Consider the following 27642-nt stretch of genomic DNA (forward strand, 5'->3'; position numbering starts at 1 on the left):
TGGGTATTTTTCAGAAGGTAATTATAGGAATCGCAGGGGGCACCGCGTGCGTTGGAGGAGGATGTAGCGGGAATGGTGGAAGCACATCTGGAACACACATGTAGGAAACGTAACAGTAAGAGGGACTTTCCAGCGCGATCTCCCCGAAGTATTTCCTTTCGTGCCGTAGCTGTAGCGCTATTCGAATATCATGCGTGTGCGCGTGCGTGCCCATAATCAGAGAAATTGAAATATTTGCAATTTTATTTGCAGAACTGTTGATTTTCTATGCATCCTTTGTGCTTAAATTTTCAGCGGCGAGGAGCTGTTCCATTGTCCACTGTTGCCATTTTTCCATTTCCTCGCAGTCAAAGCAGACAGCAGATGACGCTGCTTCATTGCTGTAGTGCGAGACAAAGACCAGCGATATTCCGTGTGTATTTCTGGAGTACACATCCTTGAGAAGATTAGATCGTTGCATCAGGCAAGCCTTCTGCAACACTGGAAAAATAAGCTTTCCTAAATTTCAGGCTAGAAATACAACTAAAACGACGTATTTTAAGTCTGACGAAATAATGCTGTGCTATGTTTAATCAGTGCCCTAGTAATTCATTCCGCAATATTGAAAGTAATCAGTCACCTGATTTATACGTTTTATTTTATATAAAATTTAAATTTACTTAATGTAACACACAAAATGCAATATTTTCGTTTGACATCGATGCAAAAGTTTGGTGCTTTGCCATTTGCTTGGATAATGCTTTACGAAGTTGTTCCTGAGACTTCAAAGCCAACGAAATCGCAAGGGCACGCGCCCCCCCATCTCCGTTCCTTTTAGCCACGTAACTGAACGTTAACGTTACTGAAAGCTTTTTTTTTTTTACAGCGTCTCTTCACTGTATATGCTTAATGTGTGTTATATTTACGCCGGTCGGGCAAGCGAGCGCACTGACAGCTGATTGCAGTAGCTTCGCCGTTTGACGTAAAAGGCGGATCTGGTTGTCTTGGAGACGAGCTGGCAGGGAGCTGTGGAGCCGCTCCGAAATGCCCCGCCCCCTGTGCAAATACCCCCAGCGGCTCTGACGTCAATGCGCGCGGAGCTGAGAGCGCGGCGCGTCCTGCGGCCAGTCAGCCGGCGGGGCCGTGAGCGATACGGTCGGCGTGCTGTCCGCCCTCCCTTCGCTTCCCCTCCGCTTTTTTTGTGCCGGGGACGGAGCGATGTGACGGACCCGCCGAGCTCGTCGGGAGTCCGCGTTCGCGAGGTTTCCTTTTCTTTTTTTTTAATTTTGCGCTTCTTTGAGTTGCGCCCAGGGTAGTCCAAGTTACCTCGGGATCATTTAACCTACACGTTTTAAAACAGTTAATCTTTTACTGTAGGGTTTATGTTTTTATTTTAGTCCCCCCTCCCTGTCTAACTGACCCACGTTAGGTGGCTGGAACTCCTGAGGTACCCCCCCACCCCAACCACTTCGCCACCCTCCAACCCCAATTACAGCATGGTCATGGCGGACTGTCACCTAAAGCCAGCGCACCGGGGTCCGGTCCGAGTGGGTTTTTACGATATCGAGCGCACTTTAGGAAAAGGCAATTTTGCCGTGGTGAAGTTGGCGAGACACCGCATCACCAAGACCGAGGTGAGTAAAACAGCTGTCTGCTTGCTTGGGGGTTTCGCTGCACCATAGTCCCCAGAAATGAGTAAATAGCCGAGCACGTTTAATTACCTACCGTGTCACTTTGATTCTTGTTCAGTTTCTTTAAAAAAAAAAAATCGCATAACTTGCACTTGAAGTCCCCGAAATGCAGCCGCGGTCCGCCCGAGGTCAGTGCGCCCACTGTCCGTTTTAAGTCTCCAGCTGCGGGACACCGGAGGAAACCGGACCTGTCCGGGCCGGATTGGACCGGACGGGTCCGGTACAGAAACGAACCGGTTTTACGGTTACGGGTTTTGACCCCGGATAGGATTCGCCTCGGTGGCTAGTCCTTGTCCGGGAGTTTCGCTGTACTTTCGTAGTAACTTTCGCTTTTGGACAGACTCCCGTGTGTGGGGTGGGTTGTTGGCTGGCTCGGTAGCCCGCACACAGACGTGTTAAACGGCGGGTCCATTCCCACCACAGGTACCTTCCAGTATGCAGCTAATAAAGGTACATCGTGTTCCCACTATTCCTAACCGCAGCTGCAGGTGTGATATGAAAATATGAACGGTTTTTTACCCCCAGCTTTTAAACAATTACTTCTGCTTTTGTTCTGAGTCCTTCCACAGCTATGGTCCTCTGTGGGTTTTTTTATGTTATATATGCGGGGATGGCTAAAGATTTGCTCACATTGTCGTCTTTCATTAAGCTCAGATAATAAAATGTAACTATTTAAACATACTTTCTCTCCAATGTGTCTTCAGATTTAATTTTATTTAATTTGGAACACACGCATCGAGATATCTTGCATTCCACTTGCTCCACAAAACATAAGTAATTGTTGTACGGGATGCTGTGCTTCTATGAAGCCCATTTTCCCATCGTGACATTCGGTGTTCCATAAAACGGGGATTTTAAGCGTTGCAACACCTCTAAGAATTCACCTCCCATTCTGACTTGGATTGATCTGTCAGAAGTTGTCAAAAAAGGTCAGATCTGACCTGTGCAAGTCTGAAAAGAAGCTACTCATGAGTTAAATGGTTCCTCCATCCAGGTCAATGCTGATGTCCAGGTTATGCAGCTTATAAAAGATGCCATTCATAGGCGTGTGCTTACATCAGGTTACCTGCTGTGGTGTGAGTGGAGAAGGTCATGTTTGCCTTTAGTATGTACTGTGGTGTGAAGTGGTAAATATTAATATTAAATAGCAGGCACACATGCAAAACTGGCCGCTTTCCCACATGTCGCTTTTGCAGCTGTGCTGTGGCAACACGATTTTAGTGTGACCCATGTATCACAGCATCGTGCATTAATGATTATGGGAACTGACCTTGTGACTGGAAGCCTGAAAACTGAAACACAGTCAGAAATGTCTCGGTGTGCAGCGGCAAGCATCAGCTTTCTGAGTCTTAGTAAAAAAAAAACCAAATAATGCATCAGCCTGGTCCTCTCTCACCTCTGGGTTATGCCAGGCATGTAGAGTGAAAGCCACGAGCCCATGGCTCTGAGAAATAAAAGGCTTTGTATGGCTTATGTAATTTAAGAAGCCATGGGTGTTGTGTTTTATGGCCAATGACAGGACTAAAGACTGCTAAATGTGTTCTAGTGAACCCAGCAGATAAACTCATTAAGATGAGTACCCACGGTCACCTAATTATTCCCTGTAACTTGTTAATTTCTTACAGTGCCTGTCCTTGACTTTCCTGTGTCAACTGATTAGCGATTACACTTTACTTTCTAATTGGCCCATCGTACCATTCTTAGCTTTATCACAGCAGTAAACCTTGCCTTCAGAGTGTGTTGTGTTGACCATTTCTTTCCTTTATTGCTATACTCTCTCTTCTGACTTCTACCAGAAATCTCCCACCTTCCAAACTAGCGACAGGAGATTCTGACACTTGGATTTCCTTCATTTACCCTATCTCTCTTGTTTTTGTAGTCAAACAGTTCCCACTTCTGCAAAAATGGTCTAGCGTCGTTAACGGCTGACAGTTAGCCGGCCCGCAAGGTGCTATCTTCGCCATCCATTGGACCGTAATTTACAACTGTGCGCCCCTCGTCCAGGGAGGGTTCCACACAGGTTTTCTCAGAACGCTTCATTAAATCTAGTCCTGGATTTTGCCGGAGCTCCACGGGTTAGCAGGCGGGAGGGGCTGCTTTTAATGAAACACCTCAACCTATTAAAGACGCCACTGATATCAGTGCTGTGACGTAGAGGCACCTTTCCTCACTAGTGCGGTGAGACTTCAGCCTCGATTAGCATGTTATTAGATACGACTTTTTCGTCTTTGTGATTATTGCTTGTTTCATGCCCTGTGAATATTGAAACCTGGTGTAAATCACTCGGTAGCACAAACACCCTGTAGTTAGAAGCCAGGATTCTCTGCATTGCTGATCATCTTAATGACTGAAGTGTGAGTTAATGGGACCTTATAGGAGAAGATACATGAATGCCGTTGTGATGGAAGATAGGATTGGTCCCACAGTATGGAGCTGGGTGACAGACATGGGAGGCCGGTAACGAGAGAGCCTCCTAGCTTTGTGTTGCTTGAAGGCCATGACCTGATGGATGAAAAGGCTCGCTATTTCAGAGTGTCACCCGGGGTGGCCGTTTTGAAGCAGGATTGCCACCCGCCGATATTGCTCATGCTGCTTTTTTGCCCCTCTGCTGTTGTCCACGTGGTAAATGGCAGTGAGGTCATGTGTCAGGCTCATTGGGTGCCCCGCAGTGGGGGTGAGGGAGGTGCATTTCTTTGAGTGCATCACGGCCGTGTGTCAGAGTGATGGGTGTGCAAGCGTGTCATCTGCGTTGCGTGACATGTCTGTTAGCTAGAGATGATTTCCAGGATGCCCCCCCCCTTTGCACTAACTGACTGTTTAAACCTCCTCCCTGTGGTAATTTGGTTCCTCTTATTAGAGTCGCACTTATGATTCAGGGAGGTAAAGACAAAGGACTCCCGTCTGCCCCCAAAAAAAGACGCTGCCTGGTCGGTGACTGGCTGGCTGCATGTGGCGTAATTAAGCACGCAAGTGTTCTCTCACCGGGTGTCCTCGTTACACCAGTGACGTAGCGTCAGCCGGGGAAGATGCTAATCCTCCCACTCGTCTGCATCGTTAATGCCTGATTATTCCCCGAAAGCCTCCCGACGTGACGGCAGTAGGGGACTCGCGTGGTCAGGGTCAGGAGGCATTCAAGCACGTCCCCTGGGCGACGACCTCTGTGTAATCTGCTTCCCGCATACGACGTCACTGCTGGACCTGCTTGAGTCGCCACGTTAACCCTGCTGTTTGCATCAATCTAAGTTGGCTGCCAGTTACGCACCGTGACTGGTTCATGTTGCCGGGGCTTAACGGAGGCCGTCTGGGTCATGCAGCCCTGATTTGAGGGTTTAATGCCTGCAGGGCCTCTCCTGAGATTTGTTGAGTTGTGTGCTGCCCTCTAGGTTTGAGGTTGTGTGCGCTCACAGTTTTTTTTCACTGGCACTGGTGTGCAAAAAGGCTTTCAGCTGCTGGGATAGGTGGGGGGGGGGTTGCCAATTCTAGAGTGACTGTATCCCCTGTCTCGCCTTTGTTCCAGCTTCTAGGACCGCCCCCTCCACGTCTCGTTCGCCCACTTACAGTCCAGGTGTCTGCTGGTCTTCGTCTCTCTCTCTATCTCGGCTGACGTGGTTCATTTAACCTCCAGTGTGCTTGCAGTTATTTGGATAGAGTGGTAGTCTTTAACAGGGCATTGTCAAATCCAGCAGAATGATGGTCACAGGTGATTACTGCATGTACACAAAAGGTCGTAAAACCAGCATAGCCCAGGTGATGTTGCCATGGTGCCCTATCAGTCTGGGAGATCTGTGTTGGGCAAGTCAGTATAGCCAGTCTGGTCAGACAGGTCCCTCACTGTGTTAGATTCCCTCTCTTTCTCCCCCAGAGCTTTTATTTCTCTTGCTGTATGTTTAGTGTCTCACCCGCAATGCTCTGATTGATGGAAAATGGCAGCTCCAGGTGTGTGTGTGTGTGTGTGTGTGTGTGTGTGTGTGTGTGTGTGTGTGTGTGTGTGTGTGTGTGTGTGTGTGTGTGTGTGTGTGTGTGTGTGTGTGTGTGTGTGTGTGTGTGTGTGTGTGTGTGCACATCCATGAAGACCTACTGTTGTCGGTTGCTGAGGCTTGGGGTTCCTGCCGGAATTCCTCTGGATCAGGAGCCATGCTGTTAATTGTTGACTGCTGATCTCGGACATGCAGGTGGCCATCAAGATCATCGACAAGACGCAGCTGGACGCAGTCAACCTGGAGAAGATCTACAGGGAGGTGAAGATCATGAAGATGCTGGACCACCCACATATTATCAAGCTATACCAGGTGAACCCCCCCCCCCCCCCCCCCCCATTCTGGCACACACATGCCTGCGCACCATTTCCAGATCCCGTCGGCACCTTCTCGAGGCTGCTCTGAGCTCTCTTTGAGCGTGCAGCGCTGTGAGGAACATGACAGAAACGCCGCCCCGGGAGACCCGCGCCGGCTGGAACGCGTGGCAGCCTTGCGTTGGGTGCCGTGGTTGTTTTTAATCCCGTTTCGTCGTTTGCTTTTTAATGCCATGCATACTGAGCTCAGGAAAGTCAGCCGGTGGTTTTCTCCTATCCTGATATAACACTTTTCTACACCTTCTGCTTCAGGAAAACTCATGCACTACGCCTCTAGGTTCGGGTCCGTAATAAATGGGTAGCTAATGAAACGCTCTGCTCTGCCCCCCCCCTCCACCCCCCACCCGGTCCCAGCTGGCCTGCCGCCTGTCCCAATCCCAAGGTTAACAGCAGGCCATGCTCCCCCATAGAGACCCTTGATCGCGAGTGGCCGTGGCAGCTGGGGCAACGTCACCACCGTTACGTAAGGTTTCCAGGCCACTGGAGTGCCCCCCCCCCCGGACCCGCCAGTGCCGGTTTGGCCCTCGGCAGCAGCACAGCGTTCTTTCCGAGCCCCCACCCCCGTCCGAAGAGTCACATGAGATGCTTACAGTAGCTTTCGGGGCTTTGCCATTCTGCCTCGGTCGATAATCCTGCCTGATCGAGCTTGTTGTCAGACGCTGTAAGTAGGAACAGCAGCTCTCACTCAGAAACAAACCTCAGAAACAAGCCTTTGTAGGTAGACTTCACTGTCACCCAGTGGAATCTGCAGTTTCATTTGCATATTCCTAATGCCCCCCCCCTTCCCCCATGAGCCTGGACTGGGGCTGGGTGATATCTCGAAAAATTTTGAATTTTAAAATAAACATAATAAACAGTTACACTGAGTCGTCATCATCAGACACACAGACAAGCACATGTGTGGACAAAGAGGGCTACTTACTTTTTTTAACTGAAAGAAAAAAATTTGAAAGGATAAAAAAAAAAACACATGAACGATACTCTGGTAAATAGCTGGCTTTAAAACTTGTCGACCAGTGTTGGGGGGGGGGGTTGGTTACGGGTGCTGGTGGGGCCTTCTGCATTGCGGAGTTGAACGGGGGCAGGGGATGGGAGTGGTCCATCTATTAAAAAGACTGCATCGGAAGTGTAGGCTACATGGTTGAACTGAAAGCCACATCATAAATCTTTTGGTTGTCTTATTGTTTGTAGCCTTGGCTTCCTTCCCTGACAAAGCTGATGATCGTCGGTTAGCTGCCGTCAGATACCGACACTGGGTTACTTGTTTCACAACGTCGATTACCGATAATTTTGTGATATCGCGCAAGTTGAGCATGGACAGCCGGCAACCCCCAAAGTTTATCTGAGAGGTCAGGTGGTGAGAGCACTGCGTCTAGTTCTCCTGCCCTCCTTTCCATGCCCCCCCCCCCCACCCCCCCACAGCTGTCACGTAATTTAGGTAATCGAAGGAAATGCTTAAGTGGACTCGGACACGTCCCTGAATTATTAAAATAGACGTGCTCTTGTTCAGGGAACTTTAAATATTTAAGTGGGGGTATTGTGCAAACTGCTCCCATCTGGAGTGGGTGGATAGAGGGGGGAAAATAATATTTTCTTTTAATTCCTTTCGATATTTTGTGTAGCCAGCCCCGGACACCCCTATAACTGCTACACGGCATGTTGTTTGCCACTGAACTGAGATGTGTGCTCACTGCAGCGATTTCTCCATTTTACTTCCATTTTTGCAGTAAAACTGGATCCATAGCTGAAGGTGTTGCTGCTCCTGCCGCTTCGTTAAGCTGACCTCCTGAACCCAGAGGAGCTGTAATTAACACCTGGTTCAGTGCCGCGTAGCTTGGGGTTACTCTCTTTTTCCTCGCAGCTTGTTTACTGATGACGCGTTTAAATGCAGAGCAACATGGCTTTTGTAGTCCAACCCTATTACCCCCTTCCAAAGTGCGTCAGAATCAGTGCAGGTTTGGGGGGGGGGGGCAAAATATCAGCATGAGGGGGTTGAGCTTATACCCAGATGTAGGGTTTCACATTTCTGACTGCACGGCGAAAGGAATTTTTGTCTGGACTGAGAAGCATTTTGCGGTCGACATATTCGGGAGCCATGCCAAACAGGCATTTCAAGATGTCAAGGAGGACAGTGTTACCCTTAACACGAGGGTTGGCGGGGTGGGGTGAGGTTGCGTTTTAGTGAGCAGCGAGAGCAGTGAACTTCTGACCCGGATGACTCGCTCTTTCGCCGGCGTCCAAGGCCTTCAGATGCCTCCCAGGATACTTTGAGGATTAGCTGATGAATCCTGCTTGTTTTGGGTGTTAATCCCAGTCACTTTAAATATGCTTCATAAAACACAGCTTATCACTGCAACATTTGGGGGGCTCCCTTGGTCAAGGTGGGAGCGCAAATCATAGCGTTTAAAGTGTCGTCGTTATTCTGATAATGCTACAAAATCTGTCAAACACAGAGGTGGATGCCATGAATTTTAAGGGAGAGGGGGACTGTCACTTAGATGCCAGCGTCCCACCCACCCCCGGTGAAATAGCGCCTTGCAGCTGGGGGGCACATACGCAGACACAGCAAAATGTGAAATGCAAATAGTTTACTTTCCCCTCCTAACGATGCCATCTCCTTCCTCCAATCAGGTCATGGAGACGAAGAACATGCTGTACCTGGTGACCGAGTACGCCAAAAACGGCGAGATTTTCGGTGAGTGTCCTCCCGATCCTCTCCAGGTTTCTGCTCCGTATGCGGCATGGCCCGCCTTTCACGCCGCTGCGAAACAACAGCCGTGAATAAATACGCAAAACCCAACAGCCGGCTCTCTGACCACACGTGACCCACGTTGGGAGGTCACCACACTCGGCCTGCTCGCTCGCCCCCCGTGCCGCTATGATCTCAGCCCTCTCTGGTTCCGGTTCTCAGCAACAGCGAAAACGGATCGCAGACGTAAGGGTTCATATGAACACCACGAGGTAGTTTTAGATCAGCCGTCTGGTCTGTGGCTTTGGCCTGTGTGAGCTTACACAGTGTGAGCTCACTGTGTTTTTGCTATATTATATTTGATTAGCAAATGCCTTTATCCAAAGTGAGATACATTCTAGAGAGAAAGCAGGGTAAAATAGTCCCTTAGGCAACTGTGGGGGGGTGGTTAAGGGTCTTGCAGAAGGACCCCAAAAGTGACATCAGTCTGCCAAATCTGGGGTATGAACTGGTGACCTTCCAGTCACAGGCCGAGCATCCTAACCTGCTGAGCCATATGCCGACTGAACACATAGTTGAATCTAAGCCTGGTGTTATTCTGATGTTAAGGCACCAGTTCCAGTGCATTTGGGTACAAAGGATGTAAAATCTAACTTGCACCGCTTTCACTGCAGGTCTGATTGTTTACTGCATTTCTTATGTTTTCTGTGCTACGAGATACCCAGATTTGAATGTCTGGCGCTTTGGTTAGAGAACGTCCTAATTTATGTTTGTGTCTGCCTGGTACTTGTGAGTAAATGCACCCTTCAGACAGTCCCTTGGCTCGGGGTCCCGATTGTAACAGGGAAAAGTGAATAAGTCTGGACACATTGTGCTTGCTGGGCACAGCCGAGCCGCAACGTGACCCCGACAGCCAGTCTGAAATCGCGTGCCTTGCTACATGCCTCAGCTGCCGCATTCGCCCCACGGATTTTTGCAAAACCCTGAATCATTATCTCGTTGCATTCGTCTCAAGGCCCCTTGAGATCCCGGCGCGGAGAAACGCCTGGTGTTTACATTATACTCTGCCGAACAGAGGTATTTGTCAGCTCCGTCTCCCAGGCAGAGGGGAGAAAGGGAAAAAAAAACTATGTCAGCCGTGTGCTGCCTGAGCGGCGTGTCAGAAAAACGGGGTCAGAGTGAGCGGGAGTGAGCAGGAGTGTGGGTGCGAGTAGAGGCAGGCATCAGGTCTGCTTCTTAAGCCTCACGTTTCGGGGATGCAGTGTAACGCCACAGTGACGATTTCTTTAATGCTCGCGGAGCATATGTTCTCATTTGCTGTGGTGAGGGTAATCAAGCAGGGTCCGGCCGAAGATTGGTCTCAGCGGGGTTGATGAACGTGGTGATTGTACGGTCAGTGGTGTACAGTGGCCTGGACCTCTACTGAAGCCCCCAACCTTTAGCATGTGGGAGCCTGACCATAACCACCGAGCTGGATTTAGACCATGGGGGCCACTGAGGGCAAAGTGCCTGTTTCTGTCAGCAGAACACTTTGCCGTAAACATCTTCATCGCTTCCTTATTTATTTCATGATCGTTTTTTTTTCCCCCTCCAATCTCTTAGCGCATAATACAGGGGAACATCAAGACTGCTGAGATCTGGTGTCTGTTCAGGGCTGAAGGCCCGTACAGCAGGACGGTTCCATAATTCGGTGGGCAGGAGCGTCCCTCGTGCTTTGGGACGAGACTTTGTCACCAAGGAAGCTTGCAAATGTTCCTCCAGAGTCGCCCGTCATTTTTTTCAAACGATGCCCTTGTTGCACCTGGCAGCCAGAGGCAGCTTTCTGAAGCATTGGGGTTGTGTTTTTTATTTTGTTTGTTTTCTGCTTTGGCATCTTTATTTTTAACACAGGTTACTGCATACGTGGTTTTGCAGTGGTCGAACTGACCCGTAACTGTTAAGCAGACCTGGGGTCCCTTGCAGTTAGGAGCGTTCACCAGTAGGCCTCTTCCCGCTTTGTTGACCCCGACGTGGTTGGGTTGTGTCAGTGGCCAGTGGTGACACCCATTCCCATCAGAACCGTAGAGTGTAAAGTGACTTAAAGACCCTGCTTATGGGATGGGCATCTATAGTTAGCGGACCCGGCACCAAACTGGGATGCTCTGTATGTCTCGAGACTCTTCAGCATCTCCGCCAAACCGTCCATCTTGCGTGATTTGGACTTTACGCACCTTGGAACAACTCTGAATCTCTGAATGCGGGGAGAGATCTTGCATTATGGTAATGGAGTTGTTGTGGGGTCTTTAAGTGGGGATTATGTACGACTGACTTCTGCGTAATGTGCCGTGTGACCGCTGGGGCGTTGCCACGGAAACCCGGCCAAACCCAGCAGCGCAGCGTCCTTGACTTGATGCAGCGCAGCCTAGCTTTTGTCCTCTGGCTCAAGGCTTGCAAAGATTTGCATTCTGGGCGTCCGGGTCAGAAACACGGACGCCTTCGTCAGCAGATCTGGGACGCGGGGGCGGGCGGAGTCTGAGGAGGAGTCAGATCTCGTTAAAGGAGGCCGAGTGCAGTGACTCTTCTGTTTGAGTGGCTGCATGCCAGGTCAGCGCATCACCCTGGGAGGTGAGTGCAGTGACGATGTCCACGGTTACCTTGTTAGCGAGGTCAGGTCACCTCACCGTGCGCTTGTCCCCATGTGGTTCCCGGGGGGGCGGGCTATGACAACACCCTCCCCAGCACCCTCTCACCTTTAGCCTGTCCTGTCGGGTGGATGTGTTTGAAAGTCGCAGTTGAGTTTAGGCCGTCATACTTTGCTCTCGATCCCCTTTAAACCTGCGCAGCTGTTCCAGGAGCTCACCGAAGCCTGCATTGTTGCTTTTCAGCACCAACAAGGCCCTCGCTGGTTGTTGCCCCCCCAGGAACCCAAATGGCACGCTGCCCCCCCCCAAATTTAGCAAATGCCCATGGGAGACTTGCGTCAACTCCTGCTGCGGTCAGAATTAACATGCAAAATTTGAGTCCCTGCCCCTTCCTCTCCGATGGAGGGTAGGGATGTTCCGATTCGGAAGCCCCCACTACATTCCTAATGCTGACATCTCTCCCGATTAGTAGCATGGTTGTGGTCAGCTGTGGGGCCGCATAGGGTCACCGTGCAGAATGTGACGGCACGTGTCTGACCGGCTCTTACAATTAGCCTCCCATCTCACCTCTGCGCTTTACCATCTGCCATTGCGATCTCTGCCTCCCTCTCTCTCTCACACACACACACACACACGCGCGTGCGCGCGTAGCCTCCTGCCTGTCACACAGGGAGACTGATCGGGGTGTTAATTAAACGCGGCCCTGCTCTCCTTTCGTGACGCACCGCTTCACACTCCCCAAGATCTCACCGAACAGCACCCCCTCCGCACAGCCGGTTCCCTCCATTCCAGAAGTATGTCAGCGACTCCCTGCTCCCTCGTCAACAATTGGAGGTGCCGATTCATCACCTTACCCCTGGTGAGAGGCTGGGTGCGGTCTCCCGGCGACCGGGGCCAACACCCACACACAAGTACACACACACAGTCTGGGTCCTGCCTCCCTAGCACAATACACCTAACAGTCACAGCAGTGGGAGAGATTCCGCAACATGTCTGCAGGATAAGTCGGGGGGGGGGGTGTCATATCAGGTCAGGGTTACCTGAAAAAGCACTTTCAGAGGAGGTATGGGGGGGAGTGGGCTGCTGCAGCTGCCTGATGTGGTACGGCCGCTCTGGTGGTGCCGGGGACTGCGAGCGCGCACCCCCACCCCCTGCAACCAGTGGGCCGTGAAAAGGCTCTCTAATGAGGCATGGCGAGCCCTGCAGTGGCAAGTGGGCAGGAAGCTGGCAGCAGCAGTCGTCACGGTGCAGGGGTCACGTGGCCCTGATGTGGGGGGGGGCTTTCAGACAGGCTGGCATCTATGGAGGGGGGTGCGACTTCTAAAAACCTAAAGGCTGTTGTGTGTCCTGAATTGCTTTTTGGGGGGGGGGGTTTACACTGTTCCTCCCCAGGAATCAGTGCGCTAGCTAATTTGCATTAATCAGTGATTTGTGTATTAATGTGCACCCTCCCTTCCCATCCATCCTGTTTAGTGTCTGGGTCCCCGACACAGGGTTGCAGTTGTTCAGGCTGTCGCTTGCAATTAAACCCCCCCCCCCACACACACACACACACACACACACACACACACACACACACACCCCTCAGTCAGTCTCCCCTGAGAAGAGTTCATGGGAATGTTGGACATGGCTGTGACTCGCTTGGGGGGGGGTGTGACTCCAAAGTGTGTACGTGATCGTCTCTGCAAGCTCGGGTCCTGCCATCCTGGCCCCTGGTTCTCCTCCGATCCAGTAGCTGTGCTCTAATCTCATATTTATGTTCACCTTGGTGGTCTCTACAGTTACTCTGTGTATTACAGTCTAGGGTGGGTCTGGAAGCACCCTGGATCCTATGTACTTGTCGTCTTCACCTCGCTGTGACCCTTGGCTTAGTCTCATCTCACTGTTAATCACACAGACGTGTCATTTCATGCATGGGGGGTGGGGGGGATGTAAGGGCCTATATTGTGGTCCCTGTATGTTTGCCTTTTTCAAAGCTTCTGTTTTCCTGCCTCTGGTTCACAAGTGACATTTTCTGTGTGTAGCGTTTTCCCCATTAAACAGATGCTTCTTAACGTTGCCTAAGGAGTGGGGGGGGGGGCTGGGCTGGGCAGGGGGGTTGGGGAATCACTGTAGGACCGGGCCTGCGGGGCATCCTGTCAGGACCGTGGCATGCTCGTCTGTGCTCTAGTACCTTGGCGGCAGGTCAGGATTCGAGATGGCAGCCCGAAGGGATCGGAAAATCTGAGACGCAGACGAGAGGTCAGGACTGCCGTGTCTGCATGCTAGGTTTCTGGTGTCGCTGTTAGCCTGATCCCACGGTCTGCGCCACACTCCGGTTTGAGCCAGTTCTGGATCTATTCCCCTGTTGACGTCCTGGGCCACGTCTCCTGTTTGTTGGGCTGTTTGTGGACTCGACCCGGTCGCAGTCAGCGAGGAGATTTCTGATCTCTGTGCGATTTCTTATCCTTCCTTATGAAATTGCTGTGCCAGTTAGTCGGTGTCACTCCTGGACTCTGTAAACATGCCCCCCCCGCCCCCCCCCCCGCCTTGTTCCCCACAGACTACCTGGCAGGCCACGGGCGGCTGAGCGAGGCCGACGCACGCCGTAAGTTCTGGCAAATCCTGTCCGCTGTGGAGTACTGCCACAACCGCCACATCGTCCACCGGGACCTGAAGGCAGAGAACCTGCTGCTGGACGGACATATGAACATCAAGATCGCAGGTAACGGGGCAAGTGCCGAGGCCCTTATGTGCGGGTGTGTGTCACGGGGTCACAGGTGCTGATAGAACAGTTGTTGTTGTTGTTGTTGTTGTTTTTCCCATTTGCATTTGGCTTCTCTGTGTAGTAAAATACTTTGACATTTTATTCAAAGGTACAGCAGCCAGTTCCAGCCCCACAGGAACTGAGTTGGCAGGGTGCTCGGTGTTCTCAGAGCTGTAGCTGACAGACATACAGCTCCGGAAAAAAACTGAGAGACCACTCTATATTTTTAAACATCTGCATTTTTAAATCCTGGTTTAATCCTGGTTCTGCTGGCAGAAGGCTACACTGAGCAGCAGGTTGCTTCCAGGTTCAAAATTTCTAAGACAGCAGTTCACAAGAAGGTGAAGCAGGAGACACTGGGAACGACCAGAAACCAGTAAAGTAAGGGGCGGAAGCGACTTTCTAATGCCAGAGATGACTGTTAACTTATCCGACAGTTTCTCATGAATTGGGGATGACATCAACTGACCTTCAAAAGGAGTTTGAAACATTAAGTGCAGGTGTGCACTGCTAGGACAGTTCATATCAGGCTCCTAGACGGAGGACTGAAGTCCCATAAAGCAAGGAAGAAGCCCTTCATTAATGAGAAGCAGGGAAGATCCAGGCTGCAGTTTGCAAAAAAAAATATATTATTCAGAGACGCACATCCATAAATTGAGAAATGAGTGTAACAGAGCTATATACAGGCTGTGTGAGGATGCCAGAGGCCTGGCGTTTCAGGGGGGGTTAAATGACGGGAGGTGCTGCACGGCCCCGAACTCTAATGCATCCCAGTCCCTCATCCTCCGCATTGTGCTTGACTCCTGCGGGGGTCAGGTGAGGACACCACAGGATGCCTCACTCACTGAAACGCAGATGCCGCTGTTATTTATGATGTTATCTCCTGTCAGGCTGCTCGGCCCACCTACGCTGTCCGTAAGTGTGCCAGCAAATCCCCCCTCCCCCTACAAAATGCCCTTCAGAAGGCAGCGTGAGTGGTGGGCTTTCAGGCCAGATGAGCTGCCTTTATGGGACCTCTGGGGGTCACTTAACAGTGGCAAACCCGAAGTGCAATTAGGTAGTGGCAGTTGGGGCTTCCGTAATTGAGTCCTGTTATAGTGTTCAGCTGGTTCTGCTCAAATTCACCAAGGCACGTTTTTTTTTTTTTTTTTTAAATAAGGATAATTACTCTACTGTGCATTCTGGCCTGAATTTAAACGGAAGTTGTGGGCAGTAAAATCCACGGACACCGCAGCCGCGTAATAAACCACGTTAGCAACACGGCCGACGTCGGAATCCTGTACACCCTGTGCCTCTTTAATAAAGCCGAAATTCCCGTACCTTTCTGTATGCGCCTTTTGTCCGCCGTGAGTTTCCCTTTAAATATGTTACCTGTGTGTGCGCGAGGAGGGGGTGTCTGTTGAGCTTTCACGAGGGTCACATGTTCCACCGCGTGAGCCTGGACCTTGGAGCCTGAATTCCCGCTAGCGGGGGCAGCTCCGTATGCCGATAAGATCTTATCGGTGCCTTGGTGGCCTTTCCTGTCCACCTGAGCTGCCCCCCAGCCCCTCTAAGGGGCCATTGTCCTTCATTGACTCCTGCATTCAGGCCCTATGGGTAGCATGGGGCTCCGGACAGAAAGCCAAATTAGATCGAAACACATCAACATGTAATATTAAAACGTGGAGGATTACTCTGCCTCTGTTTGCTTCTGTGTGTTTACCGCTGAGGTGATTTTCTACATTTTTTAATTTAATTCCTTGCTCCACCTACCCCATCCCCCCCCCCCAACATTTTTTTGGGTCGCCCTTGTTCTTAAAGATGAAAGAGCTTCTCAGTCAGCCAGCCTGAGATGTGTGTGCGGAGATGGTGCTTCAGTTCTATCTGGAGGACACACCCACTTTCTGCTCCCAACAAAATAGATGGGTAAAATTCCTGCCGTGTGCAGGATCAGCGTGAGATATGGCTGTGTTCATCACACCCCCCCCCCCATCATCACCTCAAGAAACGGCACTTCCACAGTGCCCCCTGTGGGGGACTAAAGCAGCCGCCCAAAGTCCGGCTGTGTCGCCGCGGTGACTCGTCATTCTGCAGGCATGCGGTGTGCAGGAAATGCGCCTGATGGCGGCTAGCGGGCAATTCTAAATGCGAGAGAACGAGGAGGAGAGCAGAGAGAGGACTTGATAGCCCCTCCCCCCCCGATCCCCGCCATCCCTCTCTGGGTGCCCACCTCTGGGCAGTGGCGGAGTATTGACGTCAGTCGGCCTGTTCAGTATTCCAGCCGTGAACTGGGTCAGCGCATCCGCGCCGGGTCCCGGCTGTACTTGCGTCTCACCTTGATACTGTCAATTTGAATGATCCCTCCCTGCACACACCCTCATTTATTCTGGGTGGGGGGGGGGTCTGATCTGGATGGCTTACGGAGGGGAGGGTGGGGGGGGGCATGTTTATCCAAAGTGCTGAAAGCGTATTAAGAGTGACGCTGTAGTAATCGCATTAGCTGGAATGCCGCGCTCAGTCATGAGGGTAACATCGTGCCGCCCCCCCCCCCCCCAGGCAGGTGCTTGTGCTGTCCATAAAAACACCTCTTTAACACCCCTCCCCCCCCAGCTGTATGCTACTGATCTTTTGGTTTCCACTATTTTGCCACAAATATGTTGGCTTCCTCATGTTGCCCCCCCCCCCAACATCACTGTGGGGATTATGTGACGGCCCTCCCCCAGCCTGGCTGCCGTGAGCCGGTGTGACGCGCTGGTCTTCCTGGCTCCCCATCCCCAAGCGAAGTGCCAGGGACTTCACCCCCCCGGCTGCGTGACACCTGTAATGGACTCTGTTATATAGCCACAGGATCTGAGGAAATAGGGTGGGGGGCGATGGGGGTAGGTGCCATTCCACATGAGGAGCACAGCTGGGGTCCCCTTTCTTTGAGCCGAAACACGTATCATTTTAAAAATGTCTCAAAAAAACTCACATAATTGGCCCCTCCCTCTACAGACCCCGTCGCCTCTGTTCCTGACCCTTGGTGGCTCGTACAGGTGCCGCTAATTGTGGGATATTTCCAGCCTGTTCCATGCTCTTTGTTGGCTCCTGTTTCATTGGCTTTCACTCGCCGTGACTCGTGCCGTCTCTCCCTGCTTGTGTAACAGGATTGTGTGCACACTTGAGTGCATGTGCAAGTGAGATGCTGGGATGCCATCGTCCTGGTGATATGTGTGTGTGTGTGTTTGGGGGGGATCGGGCGGGGTGATGGTAAATCTCTCTGGCAAGACAACAGGCAGAGCGAGACTAGAGGCATTCGTCTCTATCCAATGGGGGCAGCTCGCCACCGTGCACCTCACTCACAGAATTGGCGCACAGCGCAGCAGAAATGCTGCACTTCAGTCACAGAATTGGCGAACAGCACAGCAAATATGCTGCGCCTCACTCACAGAATTTGCACACAACGCAGCAGAAATACTGCACCTCACACTCTGCGCAGGCTGTGAGTTCTACCCTCGGGATTCTTCCACCTTTCCTCCTTATTTACTGCTTTAGTCACTCAACAAAAGGGTGCGTGCGTGCGTGCGTTCATGCGTGCGCTCATGCGTGCGCATATGCATTCCCCCCTTTTATGCAGCCTACATAATGACTGCATATGTCCTTGAGCAGAACCAGAGGTCCTCTCGTTCCACCTTTTCAAGTTTTGGCTAATTGTGGGTGTAATTGTGGGGGTTTTTTCCCAACCACCTTCCTGTCACCCGCAGATTTCGGGTTTGGCAACTTCTTTCAACCGGGGGAGCCCCTGGCCACATGGTGCGGCAGCCCCCCCTACGCCGCCCCAGAGGTCTTCGAGGGCCAGCAGTATGAAGGCCCCCAGCTGGATATCTGGGTAGGGGTTGTCATGCGGTCCATCCCGTCTTCAAATCCAGCCGTGGACGATTCTGCCTAAACTACCCATCCCTTTAACAGCTCCCTGAACTCACCATCCCTTTAAAAACCGAGTAATGGAGTTTTCGGTGATCTGCTCCTTTCCTGGTGGATTTGCATATGTGATCAGCATGTGGTTCCCAAAATCTGCATTCAGCCATTTTATAGCACCAAGGACCTGTGTTTGTGTGTCAAGCAGGAGTGCTCAGGGTTAATTCAGTATTTGCCCAAAGTGGTATTTACACTTTGCAGCGGAAGTGCCTCCCTGTGATGCCTTTTGCCCCCCCCCAACACACACACACACAGCTGTCCTTGTGCCAAATGCACTGATGCCGCAAATCCTGTCCGCGCAGAGCATGGGTGTGGTCCTCTACGTGCTGGTGTGTGGTGCCCTCCCATTCGATGGCCCCTCCCTGCCCGTGCTGCGTCAGCGCGTACTGGAGGGCCGTTTCCGGATCCCCTACTTCATGAGCGAAGGTAAGAACTGACTCAGGAGACATACGTTTTAAAGGTTGACCGCACAGCAAGAAGAATGTGTTCTTCAAACCATCGGTCCTACTTCATTTCATCCACCAGGCCTCGAGGTCTGCTGCCTGTGGGTAACAGGAATGTTCTGGTGGAGGCTTTCACAGCCAATGAGAGACCAGCAGTCCTGATCCTTTGGCCCGCAGCCATATTCTGACAGGTTCTTCAAGAAGGGATCAGCTTAACCAAAGTTAACAAGTCATCCTGACAGATTCATTCCTGGTGCCTGAATGTTGCCTTCATTTGTAAAGCCTTCGCTTGGGGTTTTGGTCAGGGGAGGTTAACAAGCCTTTGATGGGGACCCCAGTGGGGTGCTCCCCCGGCCATCGGCCCCCCGAGGTAAAGGGAACAGAATGTGCAGAGCGCGTTCCTCCGGCGGCCCGCCTGCCCGCCCGCCCGCAAAGCAAGGGCAGCCTACAGTGAGCGCCCTGCGTGCTGCATTCCTTTCATACTGAACAGTTGATTAAAACAGGATGTTTCCTCGGTCTCCTGGGTTACCTATGGTCCTGAGCGGGCTCGACAGCAATACACGTACAGCCAATGGGGACGCACTTTGGCTTAATGTTGCCCCCCCACCCCCGCAAAATTAACTGGCCCACTGAGATCAGCCGCAGGGTTTTTAGTGTTTAGTGTTACGCCTCAGCTCTCTTATTCTTCAACAGTTTGGCCCAATACCAGAGTGCGGCTAGCTCACCAACCCCCCCCCCCCATTCACATGTGGCATATTACCAGCCCAACATACTGGAACATCCATGTTTCTAATCCAACTGGAGCTCAAATTTCAAATTTGATATGTGAGGGGGTCTGCGTGCGGTAGGGGGCGCCGACGTACCTCACGCCTACTTCCCATCCTCTCACCCCGCCCGTGCCCAGACTGCGAGCACCTGATTCGCCGCATGCTGGTGTTGGACCCATCCAAGAGACTCTCAGTGGCGCAGATCAAGGAGCACCGCTGGATGGCGCTGGAGGTGCCCATGCGTCGCCCCCTGCTGTACCAGCAGGGTTCTGCGGCCGAGGAGGGCAGCGGCGAGGCCGGCGTGGGCGAGTACAGTGAGCAGGTGCTACGGCTCATGCACAGCCTGGGCATTGACCAGCACAAGACCATCGAGGTGAGGCCCCCTGTATGTGGCTGGCGGGGGGGGGGGTGGGTGCACGGGCCCCGTGTGAGACCCCAACTGTTCCCTCACAGTCCCTGCAGAGCAAGAGCTACAACCACTTTGCAGCCATCTACTACCTGCTGGTGGAGAGGCTGAAGGCTCACCGCTGCAGCTTCCCCGTGGAGCAGCGGCTCGACGGCCGCCAGCGCCGCCCCAGCACCGTCGCCGAGCAGACGGTCGTCAAGGTAACACGCTGGCCACCACATGGCACCACTTTTGTGGGCGTCAGCTAGCCCACATGATGCCAACATGTCTGTAGCAATGCTCTCGCTCATGGGATTAACTACAATGAAGTCCCCCCCACCACCAAGCAGGCAGGCAGTGGCCCCCCACAAGTGGGGCTCCTTCCACAGAACATGAGGCTCCTGCGTTCTCCTGTTCTCCTCCCAGCCTCCACCGACGCCTTCACCTTCCCACAGTCCCCCTGCCCACCTGAGCACAGCCTCATGGAAGAGGAGGTCGTCACGCCCAAGGTCAGTAGAGGTCCAGTCCTGGACGCGACCACACGCTGTCATCCCCCATAGCTGCATGTGTAGCTGAATACTAATGAATGAGCAGTTCCCTACCACCACCACCACCATGTGACCCCATGAACAGGAAGCTCTTGGTGGTCTTTCTTTTTTGTCACCCTTAACTGAGCTCTCAAACAGCTCCACACCCTGCTGCTGTGACAGATTCCTATGTGTCTCATTTTGGGGGTGATTGTTTCTCTTCCTCCGATTGGATGGAAGAGCCTCTGTGGTCGTTTTTGAGGGCAAAGGCGCAAGTGCGTCATCGTAGTTGCCGCAGCTGCTGTCCAGCCATGGGGGGAGGCTGAAGCAGTCTGTTGTTGCAGCAGCATTTCCCCTGTGTGCGTTGAGCAACTCCGCTCCTGGCTTCGGGCATTTCAGGAAACTAGGATCAGGGCTCCCGTTTCCCTGGCAACATTCAAATGATGTGTGTGTGTGTGTGTGTGTGTGTGTGTGTGTGTGTATTTGTGGGCACACACTTACTCATCTCCGTGTGCCTGTGAGACAGGCCTCTCAGCCAAAACACACTTCCTGTTCCTGTATTCCAGACATGCCCCCCCCCTTCCCCTTGGCTATACCATGTGTGTGGGGGCTAGGGGGGGCAGTGTCGGAGTGATTGCAAGCATTTTGGTTTATTTGCCCTTTTCCCGGTGTCCAATCGTCCCCTCTCTGCGTGCAGCCGCTCCTCCAGCCTTTTTTGATGGACCGCCGTCTGCTGAGAGAGCTATGCGCAGACAGACCGCATCTGCGCTGCTGGCTGCGTGCTTGTAGGTGACTAATCGCTGAAGCTCAGGAGCTCTGCTTAGGGAGAAATGGTCTGGCTGTCCTTCCCAGCCGCATACTGGTCAAAGCAAGCTGCCTCATACCACGGGGTCGATGCTCGCTGTGGCCCCGCAGATGGCAGTTTTGGGGAGGCTCACATTACTTTGGAAAGGGGGGGGTTACATGGCTGGGTTCTTCCCAATGAACGAGTTGCATCTCTCCATGGAGTCTGTAGCCCGCAGAGCGAAATGAAGCAGATGGAGAACGGCACATGTTTGGAGCTGGCATGACACCATAGCAACCTTCCCCCCCCCAGGTCAACGGGTGCCTGCTGGATCCGCTGCCCCCCATGGGCATGCGCAAGGCCAGCGGCCCGCTGCCCAGCAACATGATGGAGACGTCCATCGACGAGGGCATCGAGACGGAGGAGCCGGACCCCGAGGACGACCCGGTGCACGTCCTCACCGCGCTGCAGGCGTCCCGCTTTGGCCAGCGCCGGCACACGCTCTCTGAGGTCTCCAACCAGCCAGGTGCAGCGCCCCCTACAGGTCTGCTCCAGGAACTGGAAAATCTTTTCGCTTTTATCGACTTAATTCCTGTTATCGGGCCAGGTTCAGGCTCAGCCACAAAAGTTTGTGTTTGTCAAATCTCTGGAGTATTCGATTAGGTTTTAAGGTGCTGACGTCACTGCACGTTAAGTCGTTCGGGGGAGGCTGGGCGTGTGTGTCTGGCTTAATGAGTGTATGCGTGTGTGTGCGCATCACAGGAAAGCTCTTCAGCCTAGCCCACAACCCATCACTGGGCAGCATGGACTCGGAGTACGACATGGGCTCTGTGCTCAGCGACCACAGCCTGTTGGAGGACAGCAGCTTGCTGAGTGAGGCGGTCCCACCTGGGGTCCCTGTGGGCCGCCTGACCCCGCCCTTCCTGGGAGCGCTACCCACCAACCCCGCCATGCTGGTCCTGAGCTCCCAGCACCGGGAGACACACAACCACTCACCCGTCAGCTTCCGTGAGGGCCGGCGCGCCTCCGACACCTCCCTCACACAAGGTGCGTGAACTCGGGCCGGACCGTACCAGACCGTTCCAGGAGTCTTTGTCTACATGCTCACTCTCATGTTGTTCACACTCACAGATGCTAAGTATCTGAGGTATGACTGTAGCTCTTCAGTGACAATTTTTTTTCCCGCTTTGATGGCAGCCCACGCTGCACCACATCACTTTTAATCACCTAGTGTGTGTAATTGCTCTTAATCACTGCCAGGCTTAGAATAAGGGCTTTTTTTTCCCAATCCCTGTGAGGAAATCTGTGAAACTCAGAAGCAAAGTATGTGAGGCTTTTGTTGCCCATTCAGACCCAAAGGGCTCACCTGATTGGCCTCAAGACAGACTTCCCCATCCCTCTGTCTCCAATCAGGCCTGGTCGCCTTCAGGCAGCATTTACAGAACCTCGCCCGTACCAAGGGCATCCTGGAGCTGAACAAGGTACAGATGCTCTACGGTCAGATGGGCCCAGAAGAGGAGCTGTTGCTGGGGCCCGCTGGAGCCCACCCCCATCTGCAAGACCTTCTGGATCCCCAGCAGCAGGTCAGTGCCACCTCGTCCACCTCTGACAGCTAGCAGTACAGACACTGGGAGATGGGAACATAAGAACATAAGAACCATACAAACGAGAGGAGGCCATTCGGCCCATCGAGCTCGCTTGGGGAGAACTTAACTAATAGCTCAGAGTTGTTAAAATCTTATCTAGCTCTGATTTGAAGGAACCCAAGGATTCAGGAAGCCAGGCAACAGGACACCAAGCAAGGGCGGCCATCATATAGCAAGTAGCTGAACATTAAAGTGACTCAGAAAGGTGCCAGTTGCAAACCTAGGGGGTGATTTCACAAGAAGGTGCCTAATCTGGCCTGAAGAATCCAGGATAGTATACAGTCCCACTGTACTACACCAATAATAATAATGGGGTATGACTATGGATACAGCTTCCAGACGAGATCCAAGGTCCAGCACAGGCAGACTTCTTGCCAGATAGAAAGCAGTCTTGTTACACTTATGCAAGGCTGTTTATGGTCACACGTCTCCCTGCCGCAGGATGGAGCGGCCAGGCTCCCCGGAGGAGCCCAGCCCCCTCTGCTGTCCCGGCGACAGAGCCTGGAGACACACTACCTCGCACACAGACTGCAGGTATGAGAGCGGCGAGCAACACGTTCAGCAGGTGCTGGGGGTGTTGTTACGGTGACGCATGCTCCGTCCTAACAGATTGGCTTATCTGTACGTGTGTGAATGTGATGGAGGATTCTGAGGATGTAGTCCCCTGCCCCACCTCTTAAGAACAAAGCCGTGACGTCTCACCTGACCTTCACTGTCTCCACAGAAGATTGGCCCCTTGACCAGCAGCCCTGGGAGCTGCCAGATGTTCTGCAAGGAGGTCCCGCGGAGTCTGGAGCAGCAGCTGCAGGAGCACAGGTATATCTCTCCCCGGGTTTGGCAGTGGGAGGTGACGGCGCGTCGCTCCCATGTTTAGCCCACCTTCTTGCCCGCCAACCATGCCTGTTCCCTTCGGCACAGATTATACCAGAAGAGGCTCCACCTTCAGAAGCAGTCCCAGCTGCAGGCCTATTTCAACAAAATGCACATTGTGGAGGGCTCCTACCCTCCACGTCCCTCGATGGGCCACCTGGAAGCTGCAGCTCCTGGCCAGGCACAAGGAATGGCCCCCCTGGGGCAGTCGCAAACTGGCCCACAACCTTCTCCCCCCTTCGCCTGTGCGCATCCCCTCAGTCCCCTAATGGAACCCAGCGCTGAGGCCCAGCCCTACAACTCCTTCCTGGGCCCCTACCTAGACCTGGGTCCCATGCCACTGCCCACGCAGCTCCACGAGCCCCCAAACTTCAGCTGCCTGGCCTCTCGAGAGCCGCACCACCAGGAACAGCACCAATACCCCCTGGACCCGGGCCAGCCTCTGCCACCATCGAGTCAGCCCGAGGGCTGCACTGTGGGGTACGAGAGCCTGGCTTTGCCCGAGCTCGACAGCCCGTTCCTGGACTGCGAGATGATGGAGACAGTGGACCCGCAGCACGGCTTCGTGCTGGTGAACTGAGCCGGAGCACCTGCAAGGAATGGTATTACCAATCACCAGTGGTATTACCAAACACCAGTGGTATTACCAAACACTGGCAATGCCAAGGCTGTGTGAAAGGCGTGGGGTTTTAGGTGCGGTGGGAGGTGAGACTTGACCACACAAATGGAATGATAGTCAGAATATTGACTTTTCTACTTTGTACATTTAGAACCTCAGAGACACTACCAAACCCTCCCTACCTCCCTCTCACATAAGCTACCATCTCCCACAAGGTGCAGCCGAGAGGCTGGGGCTGCTGTGCTCCTGTGGTCAGCGAACGTGTGTGTTTGCCTGTGTGTGTCGTGACATTTTCCACACACAGGAACCACAGGCAGCCAGAGTGCTGACAGTGCCCTCCAAAGTGAGGATCTGCTGGCTGTGAAGGCAGCTTGGGGCTGGGTTTAGATGACCACTTTCCCGTAAGAGCACAAATTTTATATGAGAGTAGGAAGAAGTCTTGGCTCGCATGGCCCGGAGGTCAGAAATGACAATGACCATGCATGCCTCGGGTCTTTTTGTGAGTAATTTTGAAGCAATATTTTCACGTGAAGTGGGAAAGGAGCCTTAAGCTTTCACAGGTGTCCTAAGGAGTGTTCTCCTTCACGTGCAGGCGTGACTCTTGGTCATGTGACACTGGAATCGGATGACTCACCAGTCTTTCTCACCACAAGCTAAAAAAGAACTCGGTGTCTCAGAGATGTTGGCCTGCAAAAAAAAAATCAACTGGCTAAGAAAAAAGGTGATTTATTCTTTAAGGAAAAAAAATATATATCTTACAAACTGTATGCAAGTGTTTGCAGCGTACATACCAGAGCTGAGATTTGGCTTAAAGCACTTTTTTCAAAGGAAGAAATAGATGAAAGGGAGGAAAGAAAATCTAATTGGGGGTGGGCAGGGGTGAGTTAAGAAGGCAGCCGTTTGTGACTTTCAATAAAAATAAAAAGAGCAGAAACCAAGAACTGGTTTGCATCACTATAGCTCTGGACTCCAATTCCCATGACCCCTCTGTCCTACAGATGGCTTCTGCACCCCGCCCCCCCCCCCATCCCATTAGGAAATATAATCTTGTGTTTAATGTCACAAGAACTGAGAAACAGTCATTTGTAGGTGTTCAAGTAAAAAAAGGAGAGAAGGAACCCCAGGTCCCTCGTCCTAAGTGGGAGTTCAGTTACGTGTCGGTGGTTTGTTGTTTTGCGCTACCGTAGAATTTAGGGGTTAGATTATTAAGACCCAGAAATCTGCTTAGAAGAAACAACAAATGGTGTGTCCAGTGTGATAGTGCTGTGCCTTTTTCCTCCTTTTAATTTAAAAATGAATACTTGATTTTTTTTTTTCCTTTCTAGAAATTGTTCTTAAGGAAGGTACAAAACAACCCCCCCCCCCCATCAGAAGTTTGTCTGAACCCCACTATGTGGCGTTATGGACTAGCCCCTCCTTTTTTGACAGTGCTATTTTGGTCTATCAGTATATGCCATTAAAAAGTATTATAGCAATATTTATAAACCATGACTATGATGAAAGTACGGATAGTGAATGTGTTCTTTGTCTGTATCATTTCATGTATGCAGGAAAACCTGGTGTCTGTTTGGAAATACAGACTTCAGCATTTTATCTTCGTTGTTGACCACACATAAGCTAACTTGCTGTTGAGATTAAAAAAGTTATATGAACGCGTCTCATGGTATAGTCTCTACTGCATGCAAAAACAGTCCTTTGCATGCCAACAGTTGGTCTGTGTAGAAGAGGTTCATCATTAAGTGGTGAACCTGTTGCTGTCTGTTCATTTTGCTTTATACAGAACAAATGTGCTTGCGATTTAAAAAAATATATATATATTATACCAGTTCCGCAACAACATAATTTTTTTTTTTAAACAGTACAGTTAACCACCGTAGTGTTACGAGCTACGCTGTTTATAGCGTTCCATTGGGGGCCAGCTGCAGTGAATCTGGTAGTGATTAATTCAACACTTTCTTTAAGACCCGCAAGGCCTCCCGTTTCCCATCCAGGCTATAAAACTTCTCCACCAGAATAGGGGTGTCTGAGCTTTAGGGGCTGGATGGTCCTCCATGGACCCATGTTTCTTCTGAAAGCAGACTCTTCCATCTTTTCATCAGCAACCCCCCCCCCCCCCCACTCCATGGGCATCTACCCAGAGCGATGACACTACTGCAGTCACGAATCCGCTTTTGCTCAGACCTAATGATTGCCAAATTTTCTGGCTTTTTATAGACTCGTGGTAAGCGCTTCTCATAATTTCACGTTGGCCTACGTGAACTTTTCCTTTGGTGGGGGTGGAGGATAGCTATTCCAGTCGAAAAGTGATTCATACGATGTGATTCATTAAAAAAAAAAGGTGAATCACAAGATAATGCTAAATGTATTCCAGTACAAAAATACTGTAAAACTAAAGTTTCACAGGCAATATCAAAATGTATTAAGTAGGCTGTCTGCATTGAAAACTATACTTACATTTTGGGTTCCCTAATCAAGACATGGCAAACACATGTTTAAGGCAATGGCAAGCCTCAGGTAATTTCTAACGTAATACCTTAACATAGGGGACCCAGTGGTCAGGTTTTCATCCGTCTTTGCTGCCTGAGAAATTGCCCCTTGTCAACTCACTATTATTTAGCCAACTTTCAGATCAAGGACAATGGCAAGTGGCTCTATTCCTTCACTTGTGACTCAAAAGGAAATCAAGGGTCTCGCCACCATTCAGAACCTGTTACCTTGAATGGAAATTGTAGGATCAAGGTTAAGGGACATTCTAGTGCTGAAATGCTGGGTGCAGAAGGGTCTCGGATGTTAAGCATCGTAGCTGTGCAGAAGGGCAAGAGGGGAATGTGGATAGACTTGATTCAAGCACAACAATGATGAGAGCTCCAACGGAGAAATCCCCCTCAAGCACCACTCTCCCCACTGTTTAGAGAGTCTGTGCATTGCTAACTGGTCTGTATGAACTTACCTGTTTGGATGGAAACGATTTTGTTTGCTCAAGAGATGGAGACAAAGTGTAAAACCTGTGTGTGAGAGATGTCAGAAGTACAACTATTTCTGCAGTTTAAGATGGGAAATAAGAATGACAGGAAATCATGTGTTTAGGGCCTTGCTTTCATTCTATATTGTCAAAGCAGCAAACACCAAACAAACAAAATTACCTCTCAGTAGTGCTCATCTCTGATGTAGCTTTTAGGTTGGAGGGCAAAATTGGATGAATTCGTCCTTTCTCCTCAACCAGCCAAAAGCTGCTTTAGAGCCAATTTTACTGTTGGGCTGTCAAGCCTTTGAGCTTGATCAAGTGGATATATTTATTCCTCTGGTTACTCTTCTATGCAGCTGTTTCTGGGTTAGATCAATTTTAATTTGAAGCTTCAACAGAAAGAAATTTCTGTTCAATACACTGGCTGTACAGTTTGGTTCGTATATGAAAGTCACACGAGACACTGGACACCTTTGGGGCTACCGCAAAGGTACTACTTACACTGCTTCTTCTGCCTGCCTTTCACACACATGATCATGTCATCTAAGCATCTGCTCTTTTCTGTAATTGAGATGACATCAACTGTCTCTATGGCGACAAGACCAGCAAAGATCAACATGCCA

The 27642-nt window shown here is 51.4% G+C and overlaps 1 protein-coding gene across 6 annotated transcripts; it reads left to right on the forward strand.

Annotated features, from left to right (window-relative positions):
- Positions 1-1069: 1069 nt before the first annotated feature.
- LOC111844795 (serine/threonine-protein kinase SIK2) lies at positions 1070-25706 on the forward strand. Of its 6 annotated transcripts, none has more exons than XM_023813600.2 (15): positions 1070-1613; positions 5843-5959; positions 8653-8716; positions 13874-14035; positions 17800-17924; positions 18316-18439; positions 19361-19596; positions 19677-19829; positions 19956-20117; positions 21232-21463; positions 21682-21966; positions 22333-22502; positions 23007-23099; positions 23290-23381; positions 23484-25706. In XM_023813600.2, the coding sequence occupies exons 1-15, from the start codon at positions 1476-1478 to the stop codon at positions 24013-24015; spliced, it is 2685 nt and encodes an 894-aa protein (XP_023669368.2). In that variant the 5' UTR covers positions 1070-1475; the 3' UTR covers positions 24016-25706. The 6 variants fall into 6 exon arrangements, with proteins under 6 accessions (XP_023669368.2, XP_023669371.2, XP_072557952.1 ...); XM_023813603.2 differs by having other exon boundaries at positions 23293-23381; XM_072701851.1 differs by having other exon boundaries at positions 21232-21445.
- The last annotated feature ends 1936 nt before the right edge of the window (positions 25707-27642 follow it).

Source organism: Paramormyrops kingsleyae, chromosome 18 (assembly GCF_048594095.1).
Source record: "Paramormyrops kingsleyae isolate MSU_618 chromosome 18, PKINGS_0.4, whole genome shotgun sequence".
NCBI lineage: Eukaryota > Metazoa > Chordata > Actinopteri > Osteoglossiformes > Mormyridae > Paramormyrops > Paramormyrops kingsleyae.